At 41.2% G+C, this 15,419-nt stretch overlaps 1 protein-coding gene across 1 annotated transcript in view; it reads right to left on the bottom strand.

Annotated features, from left to right (window-relative positions):
• Positions 1–14,976, bottom strand: part of LOC139466822 (importin-7-like) — a 45,139-nt gene extending 30,163 nt beyond the window's left edge. Inside the window, exons 1-4 of the mRNA XM_071248520.1 lie at positions 14,789–14,976; positions 5,398–5,479; positions 1,686–1,842; positions 313–471 (exon numbers count right to left, since the gene is read on the bottom strand). Of these exons, the coding sequence (XP_071104621.1) occupies positions 313–471; positions 1,686–1,842; positions 5,398–5,479; positions 14,789–14,872 (482 nt within the window). The 5' untranslated portion in view covers positions 14,873–14,976. The remainder of the gene's footprint in view (positions 1–312; positions 472–1,685; positions 1,843–5,397; positions 5,480–14,788) is intronic.
• Between the last annotated feature and the right edge of the window lie 443 nt (positions 14,977–15,419).

The raw sequence follows: 15,419 nt of genomic DNA, 5'->3' as shown, positions 1-15,419 counted from the left end.
GGCAAGACAAGTATGGGGTACTGGGGACCTATTTGGTCCTTGGCAAGACAAGTATTGGGTTACTGGGGACCTATTTGGTCCTTGGCAAGACAAGTATGGGGTACTGGGGACCTATTTGGTCCTTGGCAAGACAAGTATTGGGTTACTGGGGACCTATTTGGTCCTTGGCAAGACAAGTATGGGGTACTGGGGACCTATTTGGTCCTTGGCAAGACAAGTATTGGGTTACTGGGGACCTATTTGGTCCTTGGCAAGACAAGTATGGGGTACTGGGGACCTGTTCTGGCCGGGGTACCAGGAGGGAGTACTTACTCGTATACTTTAACCAGCTGGTATAGTGACATGAGTGCTCCCATCAGAGTCTTGGGGTCTTCTGTCTGGATGTACACTGCTATCTTCTCAGCTAGGTTCGGCCAGCGTCCGGGCCAATCACTCTTGGCCATGTGACTGATGCACACACACAGCTGCACCCTGGAAAACACTGCACACAGTCAGCATTGTCAAACATTCCATGACTCTCTTAAATCATTTACCAAAATAACTTACATTCTTGCAACAAAACTATTCACATTGATTTGGGGCGACAAAATTGGAGCATAACTTCTGAAGAATACAATTCTCAAGGACTTTGTTACCTGTTACCATGGTTACAAAGGCAACAACTTTTTGGAAGCGATTGTTTTTTCAGAGCACTTTTCAAGTCATCCATTCAAACATCCTTCATTGAACTGTCTACTTCTGTCAATCAAATAACAGACCCGTGAAGATCAGCAAGGTGAAGGTCACCATGCTTGTCGAAAAAGGTGACAAACATGATCGGGGGATCAGGCTCGCTGACTTGGTTGATGCATGTCATCGTATCCTAATAGCGTGGATCGAGCCTCGTGATGTCAATCACTGGATTGTCTGGTCCAGACTCGATTATTTACAGACCGCCGTCATATAGCTGGAATACTGCTGAGTCGGCATTAAACAACAAACAAACAAACAATCAATCAATCAAGTAACAATCCTGTCAGCTCCCTGTTCCTCTGACAGCTTCTACTGGGTCCTGGTGGTCACCTGACTTAAAGCCAGTCTCATGTTACACGAAGAAGGGAGATACCGGAAATAGCAGATTGTTGACCGTGTACATATCAGCATGACAATCCCAAATGGTTCATGCTGTACTAGAACGAACAAAACTTTGAAAGGTTACACTGGCGATTACCAAACTAAACTAGCAGGCATATGAGTCTGATTTAGTGCTAGGATGCCATCTGACCACTAATGTCATTTTCCTGGTAGTCAAAGCAATATTTTCAAAAGGAAACCAAATCGAAAATACATTTTATCCTGACAGATTGTAAAGACATGAGAGACCTGTCTCCTGACAGGTTCGAAAGGCATTCGTCCCTCCACTTCCCTCCCCACCTGATATTGATAGATCTTAAAGACATGAGAGACCCTTCTCACCTGACAGATTGTAAAGACACGAGAGACCCTTCTCACGAGAGACCCTTTTCACCTGACAGATTGTAAAGACACGAGAGACCCTTCTCACCTGACAGATTGTAGAGACACGAGAGACCCTTCTCACCTGACAGATTGTAAAGACACAAGCCCCTTCTCACCTGACAGATTGTAAAGACACGAGAGACCCTTCTCACCTGACAGATTGTAAAGACACGAGAGACCCTTCTCACCTGACAGGTTCTGGGGCATGGATGATGGCCTCTATGACGTTCTCACGAATCGCCTGTCTGTCCTGCTCGTGGATGTTGAAGGGGACGGCATCACCAGGGTTCTCTGCCTCTCTCTCTATCCAGAACTGGGTGATGATGTTCTTGAGGTAAATAACACCTGAAAGCAGGTGAAAGTTTCAGGTAAATCACGACTGCAGACAGGTCAAAGTTTCAGGCTAATCACACTTGCAGACAGATGCAACATTCAGGTATATAACACCTGTGGACAGGTGCAAATTTCAGGTACATCACACCTGCAGACAGGTGAAACTTCCAGGTAAATCGCCAAATACAAATATGACGTGTGTGCCGAAAAGACTAGGCTTTAATGTTCAGGAATGCACCTCCTATGGGGTGTTTGTCAGATCTGTAAGGAGAGATCTATGGGGTGTTCGTCAGATCGGGATGGAGAGACCTATGGAGTGTTTGTCAGATCTGCAAGGAGAGACCTATGGAGTGTTTGTCAGATCTGTAAAGAGAGACCTATGGGGTGTTTGTCAGATCTGTAAGGAGAGATCTATGGGGTGTTTGTCAGATCTGTAAAGAGAGACCTATGGAGTGTTTGTCAGATCTGGATGGACAGACCTATGGAGTGTTTGTCAGATCTGTAAGGAGAGATCTATGGGGTGTTTGTCAGATCTGCAAGGAGATACCTATGGAGTGTTTGTCAGATCTGTAAAGAGAGACCTATGGGGTGTTTGTCAGATCTGTAAGGGGAGATCTATGGGGTGTTTGTCAGATCGGGATGGAGAGACCTATGGAGTGTTTGTCAGATCTGTAAGGAGAGATCTATGGAGTGTTTGTCAGATCTGGATGGAGAGACCTATGGGGTGTTTGTCAGATCTGTAAGGAAAGATCTATGGGGTGTTTGTCAGATCTGGATGGAGAGATCTATGGAGTGTTTGTCAGATCTGTAAGGAGAGATCTATGGAGTGTTTGTCAGATCTGTAAGAAGAGATCTATGGGGTGTTTGTCAGATCTGGATGGAGATATCTATGGAGTGTTTGTCAGATCTGTAAGGAAAGATCTATGGGGTGTTTGTCAGATCTGGATGGAGAAATCTATGGAGTGTTTGTCAGATCTGGATAGAGATTTATGGAGCGTTTGTCAGATCTGTAAGGAGAGATCTATGGAGTGTTTGTCAGATCTGGATGGAGATATCTATGGAGTGTTTGTCAGATCTGTAAGGAGAGATCTATGGGGTGTTTGTCAGATCTGTAAAGAGAGACCTATGGAGTGTTTGTCAGATCTGGATGGACAGACCTATGGAGTGTTTGTCAGATCTGTAAGGAGAGACCTATAGAGTGTTTGTCAGATCTGGATGGACAGACCTATGGAGTGTTTGTCAGATCTGTAAGGAGAGACCTATGGAGTGTTTGTCAGATCTGTAAAGAGAGACCTATGGGGTGTTTGTCAGATCTGTAAGGAGAGATCTATGGGGTGTTTGTCAGATCTGCAAGGAGATACCTATGGAGTGTTTGTCAGATCTGTAAAGAGAGACCTATGGGGTGTTTGTCAGATCTGTAAGGGGAGATCTATGGGGTGTTTGTCAGATCGGGATGGAGAGACCTATGGGGTGTTTGTCAGATCTGTAAGGAAAGATCTATGGGGTGTTTGTCAGATCTGGATGGAGAGATCTATGGAGTGTTTGTCAGATCTGTAAGGAGAGATCTATGGAGTGTTTGTCAGATCTGTAAGAAGAGATCTATGGGGTGTTTGTCAGATCTGGATGGAGATATCTATGGAGTGTTTGTCAGATCTGTAAGGAAAGATCTATGGGGTATTTGTCAGATCTGGATGGAGAGATCTATGGAGTGTTTGTCAGATCTGGATAGAGATTTATGGAGCGTTTGTCAGATCTGGATGGAGAGATCTATGGAGTGTTTGTCAGATCTGGATAGAGATTTATGGAGCGTTTGTCAGATCTGTAAGGAGAGATCTATGGAGTGTTTGTCAGATCTGGATGGAGATATCTATGGAGTGTTTGTCAGATCTGTAAGGAGAGATCTATGGGGTGTTTGTCAGATCTGTAAGGAGAGACCTATGGAGTGTTTGTCAGATCTGGATGGACAGACCTATGGGGTGTTTGTCAGATCTGTAAGGAGAGACCTATGGAGTGTTTGTCAGATCTGGATGGACAGACCTATGGAGTGTTTGTCAGATCTGTAAGGAGAGACCTATGGGGTGCTTGTCAGATCTGGATGGAGATACCTATGGAGTGTTTGTCAGATCTGGATGGAGAGACCTATGGAGTGTTTGTCAGATCTGGATGGAGAGACCTATGGAGTGTTTGTCAGATCTGGATGGAGAGACCTATGGAGTGTTTGTCAGATCTGTAAGGAGAGATCTATGGGGTGTTTGTCAGATCTGTAAGGAGAGACCTATGGGGTGTTTGTCATATCTGCAAAAAAGAGACCTATGGAGTGTTTGTCAGATCTGTAAGGAGAGACCTATGGAGTGTTTGTCAGATCTGTAAGGAGAGATCTATGGAGTGTTTGTCAGATCTGGATGGAGAGACCTATGGGGTGTTTGTCATATCTGTAAGGAGAGATCTATGGAGTGTTTGTCAGATCTGTAAGGAGAGACCTATGGAGTGTTTGTCAGATCTGGATTGAGAGACCTATGGGGTGTTTGTCAGATCTGTAAGGAGAGATCTATGGAGTGTTTGTCAGATCTGCAAGGAGAGACCTATGGAGTGTTTGTCAGATCTGTAAAGAGAGACCTATGGGGTGTTTGTCAGATCTGTAAGGAGACACCTATGGGGTGTTTGTCAGATCTGCAAGGAGAGACCTATGGAGTGTTTGTCAGATCTGTATGGAGAGATCTATGAGGTGTTTGTCAGGTCTGTATGGAGAGACCTATGGAGTGTTTGTCAGATCTGGATGGAGAGACCTATGGAGTGTTTGTCAGATCTGGATGGAGAGACCTATGGAGTGTTTGTCAGATCTGGATGGAGAGACCTATGGAGTGTTTGTCAGGTCTGTAAGGAGAGATCTATGGAGTGTTTGTAAGATCTGTAAGGAGAGACCTATGGAGTGTTTGTCAGATCTGTAAGGAGAGACCTATGGGGGTGTTTGTCAGATCTGTAAGGAGAGACCTATGGGGTGTTTGTCAGATCTGTAAGGAGAGACCTATGGGGTGTTTGTCAAACCTGTAAGGAGAGACCTATGGAGTGTTTGTCAGATCTGTAAGGAGAGATCTATGGGGTGTTTGTCAGATCTGTAAGGAGAGATCTATGAGGTGTTTGTCAGATCTGCAAGGAGAGATCTATGGGGTGTTTGTCAGATCTGTAAGGAGAGACCTATGGAGAGACCATCAGCACCAATAATGACAAAAGAGGTTTTAATGCTTAGTTTTACCCTGTTGCATGTGATGTTAATATATAATTTTGACAGACCTCTAAATTTAAGCATGTCATCAATCCCAATTGTGTGGGTCGATGCTCATGATATCAATCACGGGATTGTCTGGTCCAGACTTGGTTATTTGCAGCCCGCCAACATAGATGGAATATTGCTGAATGCGGTGTTTAACAACAAACCAACCAAATCTAAATTTAAGAAAAGAGGAACTTAAAGACATACAAATTTTCAACAAGGACAGATCCCCCCCCCCCAATTTTTCTCAGGTTGGAATCCCAGATAAGTCTGTGATGTATGAACAGAGGACTCACCTGCTTGTCTGACTGGCATGTCAATCTGCTCCATCATCACTACCTGCAGCAGCACAGGCCCGAACCCGATGATCTTGTGTACCTGCAACATTCCAACATTAATGAGGCCAAGAACACAAGGGCTGACGCTGACTGGAGACTCAAGTCTACATAGCAACTGAGGAATTGGATATCCTAGTTGTTTGTTTGTTGTATAACCCCTCACTCAGCAATAGTCCAGCCATATGCGGCTGTCTGTAAATAATCAAGTCTGGGCCAGACAATCCAGTGGTTGACATCATGAACATCGATCCACGCAATTGGGATACGATGAAATGCATCAAACCAAGTCAGCGAGTCTGACCACCCAATTCCATTAGTCGCCTCTTACGACAAGCATTATGCCCCCGATCTTCACAGGTCTATGTCAACACTGTCACTGCACTAGATGTCAACACTACAATAGATGTCAACACTGTCACTCCACTAGATGTCAACACTACAATAGATGTCAACATTGTCACTCCACTAGATGACAACACTACACTAGATGTCAACACTGTCGCTACACTAGATGTCAACACTGTCATTCCACTAGATGTCAACACTAAACCAGATGTCAACGCTACACAAGATGTCAACACTACACAAGATGTCAACACTACAAAAGATGTCAACATTGTCACTAGATGTCAACACTGTCACTACACTAGAGGTCAACACTGTCACTACACTAGAGGTCAACACTGTCACTAGATGTCAACACTGTCACTAGATGTCAACACTGTCACTAGATGTCAACACTGTCACTAGATGTGAACACTGTCACTAGATGTCAACAGTCACTGCACCAGATGTCAACACTGTCACTAGATGTCAACAGTCACTGCACCAGATGTCAACACTGTCACTGCACCAGATGTCAACACTGTCACTGCACCAGATGTCAGCACTGTCACTGCACCAGATGTCAACACTGTCACTGCACCAGATGTCAACACTGTCACTGCACCAGATGCCAACTGTCACTGCACTAGATGTCAACACTGCACTAGATGTCAACACTGTCACTGCACCAGATGCCAACTGTCACTGCACTAGATGTCAACACTGCACTAGATGTCAACACTGCCACTGCACCAGATGTCAACACTGCCACTGCACCAGATGACAACACTGCACTAGATGTCAGCACTGCACTAGATGTCAACACTGCCACTGCACCAGATGTCAACACTGCACTAGATATCAACACTGCACTAGATGTCAACACTGCACTAGATGCCAACAGTCACTGCACTTGATGTCAACACTGCACTAGATGTCAGCACTGTCACTGCACCAGATGTCAACACTGCACTAGGTGTCAACAGTCACTGCCTCAGATGTCAACTCTGCACTAGATGTTAACACTGCACTAGATGTCAGCACTGTCACTGCACCAGATGTCAACAGTCACTGCACTATATGTCAACAGTCACTGCACTAGATGTCAACACTGTCACTAGATGTCAACACTGCACTAGATGTCAACACTGCACTAGATGTCAACACTGCACTAGATGTTAACACTGCACTAGATGTCAACACTGTCACTAGATGTCAACACTGCACTAGATGCCAACAGTCACTGCACTAGATGTCAACACCGCACTAGATGTTAACACTGTCACTAGATGTCAACACTGCACTAGATGTCAACACTGCATTAGATGTTAACACTGCACTAGATGTCAGCACTGTCACTGCACCAGATGTCAACACTGCAATAGATGCCAACAGTCACTGCACTAGATGCCAACAGTCACTGCACTAGATGTCAACAGTCACTGCACTAGATGTCAGCACTGTCACTGCACCAGATGTCAACACTTCACCAGAGTCAAAAGTCACTGCACTAGATGTCAACACTGTACTAGATGTCAACACTGTACTAGATGTCAACACTGTACTAGATGTCAACACTGCACTAGATGACAACACTGTACTAGATGTCAACACTGCACCAGATGTCAACACTGCACTAGATGTCAACAGTCACTGCACTAGATGTCAACACTGCACTAGATGTTAACACTGCACTAGATGTTAACACTGCACTAGATGTCAACACTGCACTAGATGTCAACACTGCACTAGATGTCAACATTCACTGCACTAGATGTCAACAGTAACTGCACTAGATGTCAACACTGTCACTGCACCAGATGTCAACACTGCACTAGATGTCAACAGTCACTGCACTAGATGTCAACAGTCACTGCACTAGATGTCAGCACTGTCACTGCACCAGATGTAAACACTGCACTAGATGTCAACAGTCACTGCACTAGATGTCAACACTGCACTAGATGTTAACACTGCACTAGATGTTAACACTGCACTAGATGTCAACACTGTCACTAGATGTCAACACTGCACTAGATGTCAGCACTGTCACTAGATGTTAACACTGCACTAGATGTCAACACTGCACTAGATGTCAACAGTCACTGCACTAGATGTCAACACTGTCACTAGATGTCAACACTGCACTAGATGTAAGCACTGCACTAGATGTCAACACTGCAATAGATGTCAGCACTGCACTAGATGTCAACACTGTCACTAGATGTCAACACTGCAATAGATGTCAACACTGTCACTAGATGTCAACAGTCACTGCACTAGATGTCAACACTGCACTATGTGTCAACAGTCACTGCACTAGATGTCAACACTGTCACTAGATGTCAACACTGCACTAGATGTCAACACTGCACTAGATGTCAACAGTCACTGCACTAGATGTCAACAGTCACTGCACTAGATATCAACACTGTCACTGCACTAGATGTCAACACTGTCACTGCACTAGATGTCAACTGTCACTGCACCAGATGTCAGCACTGCCACTCCACTAGATGTCAACAGTCACTGCACCAGATGTCAACACCTCACCAGAGTCAACAGTCACTGCACTAGATGTCAACACTGCACTAGATGTTAACACTGCACCAGATGTCAACAGTCACTGCATCAGATGTCAACACTGCACTAGATGTCAACACTGTCACTGCACTAGTTATCAATGCCTGTTTCAAGAATTATGCATATCTTTCATCAGCTGATCACTACTTTACCGCTTGAAATTTGCATATTTGCTACATCAAGGAACTTTAACTTTCAGCCAATCAGTGAAGTATGCATCAAAGACCTCAGTCCTCATTTAGCATGTTTAGACAGTCAATGATAGTTGGTATTTTCATTTTAAAAAATGATGCAATATTAGCCCTTTTTTTTAAACTTTTATCAAAGGGAAGCATATTTGTACAGTTCACCGATGCACCTGTCACTGTGTATCGGCCTAGACTACAAATTATACAGTTCTATAACTAAACATGCTAAAGTAAATAGAAACTATTTATAGCTAGACTTGATAGTGATTGTTAAACATAAAGCAACTGAGACAAAGTCATGCGCACACACACACACACACACACACACACACACACACACACACACACACAAGATATGATACAGATTCTTTAACTCAAACCCAATGATAATCAATGTCAGTCATGTTTAAGTAATATGATTATGAAAGGTCGGTACTACATAACTTTACTTTACAAAGGATCGTATAGACAGACAAGAACAGTGACAATTCTGACAGGGCTATCAAGAGACAGTTTGCGCTGTAGCAAGTCAACAGTAGCACCAAACCAGGTGTTGTGACCTCTGACAGAAATAGTAGTTACTAATTAACTTTAACTTCACGTGGACCATTCAAGTTGTGCCTTGTAAACCATGGTAAACTGCTTGTCTCAAGGATTATCCAGGAAAGTTTTACCGATGAGAGAAAATCTCCCCTGCTCCAAAAGCAATGAGATTTTTTGGTGTGTGTTAAGATTTTGCTAATTTTCAGCGATATATCGTCTTCACACTGGAAATTTGATTTTAGGTATTTACATATGACTCAAATTATGTTGCAAGTAATGTTACTAGATTATATAGATATATCATCGGATATCCTATATTCGAACATTAATTATTCCACTGCAAATATTTATAAATATCAGCATTAGTATCAACAACAAAAAGGCATCAGTCTTTATATTTCTGTTCATTGACTATATTAGGAGAAATTACATTAATATTTATGTATTTCTGTTCATTGCCGACTTTAGAAGAAATTATTCACGATTACAATTATAGATGGTTTAGGAGACATGTTAACCACCATCATCCGTTCATCACACTGGCAAGCAGGAGACAGCTATCCACAGTTATCATTCTCTAGGTCTTCAACAATGTTTTTTAAGTTCATAATTTATTATATTCGAAGTGATGACATGAAATAGCAACTGTTGTAAATGGTGTTACAGTTTCAGCATTCCCTTATACCGTTAATTACCATTTTTTTACCAGTAAAATTAGGCTTGGACCGGTAATTCATGTGACTGCCAGTCCCTGTGGACTGGCAAATAACGTACCTTATAAATCTTTGTTGTTCAACAAAACTTCGGTGATATTCATTTAAGTACATTTTTCGAACAAAGTGAGCTTGTCTGTTACCATCAGGGTTTAACCTTGTCTATTTCTAGCTTAAATATCCATGTCTCGAAATATTTTTAAAAAACCAAGAGAAATTGTGACTGAAGTTTGTGTGAATGATGTACAGATCTAACTGAGTTACTTGAGAGATGACATCTTTGCACTGAACATGATGTTGAAAGAATTAAAACTAAATAATTTTCATATGTTTGTTTATTTGTTGAAAGTTGGGACTGGCCAAAATTGGGGAGGACTGGTAATTTTTAGAGTTTCAAAAGCCAGCAGGATCACTGCTGTTTATTGGCCAAAAATGTATCATTTACATTCCAGTGCTTTCATCAATTTCACTGTTCATTTCCGTCTGCACTGTGTACCATATCAGAGACCGGGTCTCTGACCATATGAAATGCAATCTTATCAATAAATTAGAAGTGACAGTTCATTATACAATGACTATTGCTCCAGGTTCACCCTTTTGTAAATTAGCAAGAATTTAAGTCATTGTTTCCCACAGAAGGCAGTGTGTTTGCTATGTGCAGCAGCCAGAAACTGTTTACGAGTAACCGGAAGTTGAAAAGACTGTTGACATTCACAATGTTTGTGACTTACACTTAAATGATGAAGTCACTGTTTTCAATTTTCAATTGACAAATCTGGAAGCAAACATATTGTAGCATATTCTAAAAAATCTCCAACTTGCTGTTTGGTCGCTAGAATTAGTTCCAAATTAGTAATTCATGCACTGTGGCCATTCTTGCACTAGGGTACGTTCATGAAAACCTATCCACCATTGCTGTCTTTCTAAACATGCTAAAGGCTAGGCAAATCTCAGCTAAAATATGACCGTTTGTGATTGGAAATTTGCATATTCTCATGGAGAAAGAGTTGTACAAATATTAATTTAATTTTTGTTTAGTTGTCAAACCAAAATCGAAATTCGCTTATGTTTTGAAACTTTACCTGTGATTGCCTTTTTCTCTCTTGATTTCTGCACAAACATACATACATCTACATCTTTGATTTCTGCTAGGATTTGTGACAAAAAATGTGCTTTATGACTTGTTGTAGATCATGGAATAAGATTTTTGTGCGCTACCAAAGTGTGTATTTTGTAAAAGCAAACACTTGTTTTGCCAGTCAGAGATAAAAAATGCTGCACACTCCACCACTGTCAACTGATGCAAAGCTACGTGCAGTGATGTCAGAATCGGTTATGAACAATAAGAGATAGCATGCACTGTTGCGAGTATGCAAATCGCTGTTTCGATAGACAACTTTTGACGATTGAATAAACCATGATAAACTATGGTGTAAGTTTTTATTGACATTTTCAGGTAATGTAGACAATTTTATTTAAGCAATACGATATTTTCACTGTTTGTAGGTGAAAATGAGAGTGTCAATACAAATAAAACTATTGAAAGATATAATTGTGCTGAATGAATATTGATGCGATATCTATGACAATTAAGGGTGAAACGATACACCGATATTCCGATGCATCGCGATACTTGACCCACGATACGATATATGATACACGTGGGCCCATTTATCGATACGCCACGATACGGAACGCAAATCTCAAGTAAAGCGTTTCCTCGCTATTGTGCCTTTCAATAAACCGCTAACTTGGTTATAGCGCGCGGTAACGCATGGCTCCCCAAAACGTACTTACATTTTTAATAAGCTCAGGTTTTACACCGACATGTTTTTCCCCATCTCAAAAAACATTATCAGCTGATCCCCGCAAGCACATAACACCGGAAATACCTATCAGCAAATCCGAACTGAAGTACGCAATTAAATACCATTACTATACTATCTTGTTATTAAAACGTGTTCATTATATATCTGGACTTGTGTTTGTAATATATATTTATTAATTTTATTCAAAATTTCATTTAATATTTTTTTCATTAAGTTATGTGAAATCGTGTGTGAAGAGATACTGCAACCACGGTCAGATTACCGCTTTTGACGTATTGAAACGAACTTTAGTTTCTAGAGAATGGATACATATATTAAAAATGCCATACTTTGACTCCTTAAAAGTCATGTGTATGGCAATTTGGCGAATATATGTCAACATAACGTTTTCGCAATCGAAATACATGTAGCACGGGAAGTCCCTAGGGTGACTGATCAAATTGTTCCATACGTAAAAATATCCTGCAACAGCAATCACCAGTGCCAAAATGCTACACTTGTGGTTCTTATAATTTGAAATATATATATATATATATATATATATATATATATATATATATAGTAAAAGCTGCAACTAAGGTAACACGATATTGAAATATATTATTCCTGATAAAATTCTTTGAAGTTGTATCACCGGTGGAGTACATTAATTATTTTCTGGTGTTTGAACTTTGAATTGTTTTTAAGGAAAGTTAGAGAAAGTTCAATCTTGACATGCTTTAAGTCTTGTTTTATTTATCATTGCGTATCGAGATACGTATCGTATCGTGACCAGAATATCGAGATGCGTATCGTATCGTGACCTTCCTGTATCGTTGCAGCCCTAATGACAATTATGCATGAAGATCGCGGAATCGCGGCCAAAGTCAATCCCTGTTGTCTTGACATTCTATATTGATCACACGTCAGCAGATTGATGATCGGTTTGACATTCCAGGTTGATTGACCGAATATTCCAGCCATTGCTCCAGCACTAACTCAAAGTATGACATTTATAATGTATCCAGTGTCTGACAATTAAGGTTCAATCAAGGCGTCAATAGCAGTAAAGTGGTTGTGGTTTCTTTGGTCTGATCAGTGTTTGTTTGTTTGTTGTTTAATGCCACACTCAGCAATATCCAGCTATATGACGACAGTCTGGACCAGACAATCCAGTGATTGATGTCTTGAGCATCAATCCACGCAATTGTAAACAGTAATTAATTGAAGATTAAACCACATGACAGGTCCACACGAGAAGACTCAAACACACTTATCTCATCTTACATGTTATAGTCACAGTGCATTCATATCCAATCACCCTCATTAGTACATCAACATAGACCAGTTCTGGAACCATCTCACCCACAAATTACTCGCATAAGCGACACAAATCATTGAAACACAAAAATATGAAACACATTTACAAGCAGAAATAACAGTCTTTGTAACAAAGCTAATAAATTGTTGGCTGCAATTGAATCAATGGCCCTCAAATTCATATTTTGCAAAAATAATAACTCCTAGGGGGAACCCTGACGCCTAAAGTGTGTTGTTCTGTTTGTTGTTTAACGCCGCACTCAGCAATATTCCAGCTATATGACGACGGTCTGTAAGTGATCGAGTCTGGGCCAGACAATCCAGTGATTGACACCATGAGCATCGATCCACGCAATTGGAATCGATGAAATGCATCAACCAAGACAGCGAGCCTGACCACCAGATCCCATCAGTCGCCCCTTGCGACAAGCATAAGAGCATATTACAGCAAGCTTGGGTTGCTGAAGACCTGTTCTACCCCAGATCTTCACGGGTGGTGTTAGAGTGCAAAGGATGTGATGTGCAGTAACATGGACGTGATAGGATGATGTTTCGATGTTGGAATGTTGGTCCTTGGCATGTTAACAATCTCACTATGGTTCATCACAGTTAATTTCAAACTCAATACAATCAATCTGCAACAGTATTAATTTGGCAAAACAGTAACATTTCCCTATCAAAACACTGCCTCTAACACCAAAGAAATTTATGTTACCGTATTCGACGTAATAAGCGACCCACTCTAATAAGCGATTCTTTCACTCCCTTTCGATTGATCAATGTATCACATTGATCATTGTAATATGTGTGTTATATGCACCCTTTATTATTGGACATTAAATTCTGGAAAAAATATATCTGTCGTATATAAACATTTCAGGCTGTCAACACAAACCACAAAATTAAAGACCTTTCAACCGTTGTTTTTCACCAAAATAATATTCTAATAAGAGCCCCCTATTTCTAATTTTGAGAACGCCCTGGACGCTTTTTACGTTGAATGCGGTGTTTGAATACGCCTGTTTGTACCAGTGAAAAGGTACAGTTTTTGTTTCAGCTTGCATACCCATATGTTATTGATGCACTATGACCATGATGACAAGCATGTTTGTCAGTCAAAAAGCTCATGTCATCCATAAATGCTTTAGTTCATTAACACTCAGGACAAATGGCAGCAATGGGGAACACCTACTTGCCTGACAAACCACCTTCAACATGGGGCAGATAATTTCACAGTAGGAGAGTGGTTTAATAATGACATTATCCTTCATTTGATAAGTGAATCCCAAAACTAACATCTATCAGTGTGACAAACTGTCGCTCTAACAGATCAGGTTCTCACAATTATAAGAAGTGAATTCCATGATGGACCTATCAGCTGTAGAACAGTGTTAGTAACACATTTACCTTGAAATAAGCTAGGGCCTGTGTGACAAAAATAGCCTCATTACTCTTAGGCCTACTTGGTCATAAGTTATAAGAACTAGAAATGTGTTTAGTAACAGTGTGAGGTCATGTTTCAACAACTGTAAATAATTAAGAGGTTATATGTTCATGAAGACTACAAACAATATTTCATTGCAGCAGTCTCCGATCAGGGAGAAGGTGGCTGGTTGTTGCCTGAAGCACACGTGCTGCCAGTACTTAGCATGCGTCATGCATTGGATAAGTTGTTCCAGGAGAGGGGGCCAATCGTTCGAGGACAATACGATCATCCCAATTAAATATAAGTACATTAAGTCACGAATCCTAACATTTAAAACAGATCATGATCAAACAGCTACCAATACGACAAAAAAAACAATTTATCATGACGAAAAACAGCGACATGGAGATCTGCCATGACAGAAAACGTGGTCGGGCCTCTCACCTCCGTCAACTGTTGCTCGGCATTCTCTCGGCGCTCGGGATCGAGGGTTGCTCTAAGCACCTCCACCAACTTCCCAACATCCATGTTTGGAATACGATGCTATGTAAGACTGGGATAAATCTACAATTTCTTTTTCTTCGCCACCAAATTCCTCAACAGCGTGTGACGACGATGACCGGTGGCGCCAAGAGGAGATCACTCTGCACATGCTCGAAATAGCACACGGTTGCCGCAAACATTCATTCTCGCGTGAAGTTTTTATTAATTTTCAGCGATTCGTGTGAAAAACGGGGATTTATACACTACAGCTACGGCGTACAAGGTAAATCAGATAGATATTATGAAATATAATACACAGTCGTCAAACGCGACATGTGATATCGGCTTGCGGCACATTGTACGTGTGATTCATCTACTATTATCGAGAAGACTATATATCATCAGTAAATGAAACTTAAAAGTCCCTCTTTTTTATATTTACAAGAGTTGTCTCTCCTTGTACTGAACAACAGATTTGAATTTAGAATCAGCAAACGTTCACTTTCACATAAATCATGTAATCCTTCCCCAAAACTAAATATATAAGGACCTCTTTAACACTTAAAACTTTCTTTATTATTATGTACAGATT

The sequence above is a fragment of the Haliotis cracherodii genome, unplaced genomic scaffold, assembly GCF_022045235.1.
Source record: "Haliotis cracherodii isolate W230 unplaced genomic scaffold, xgHalCrac1.p SCAF_19, whole genome shotgun sequence".
Lineage (NCBI taxonomy): Eukaryota > Metazoa > Mollusca > Gastropoda > Lepetellida > Haliotidae > Haliotis > Haliotis cracherodii.
Note: the sequence above shows the minus strand (reverse complement) of the source record. Positions and strands in the feature narration are given on the sequence as shown.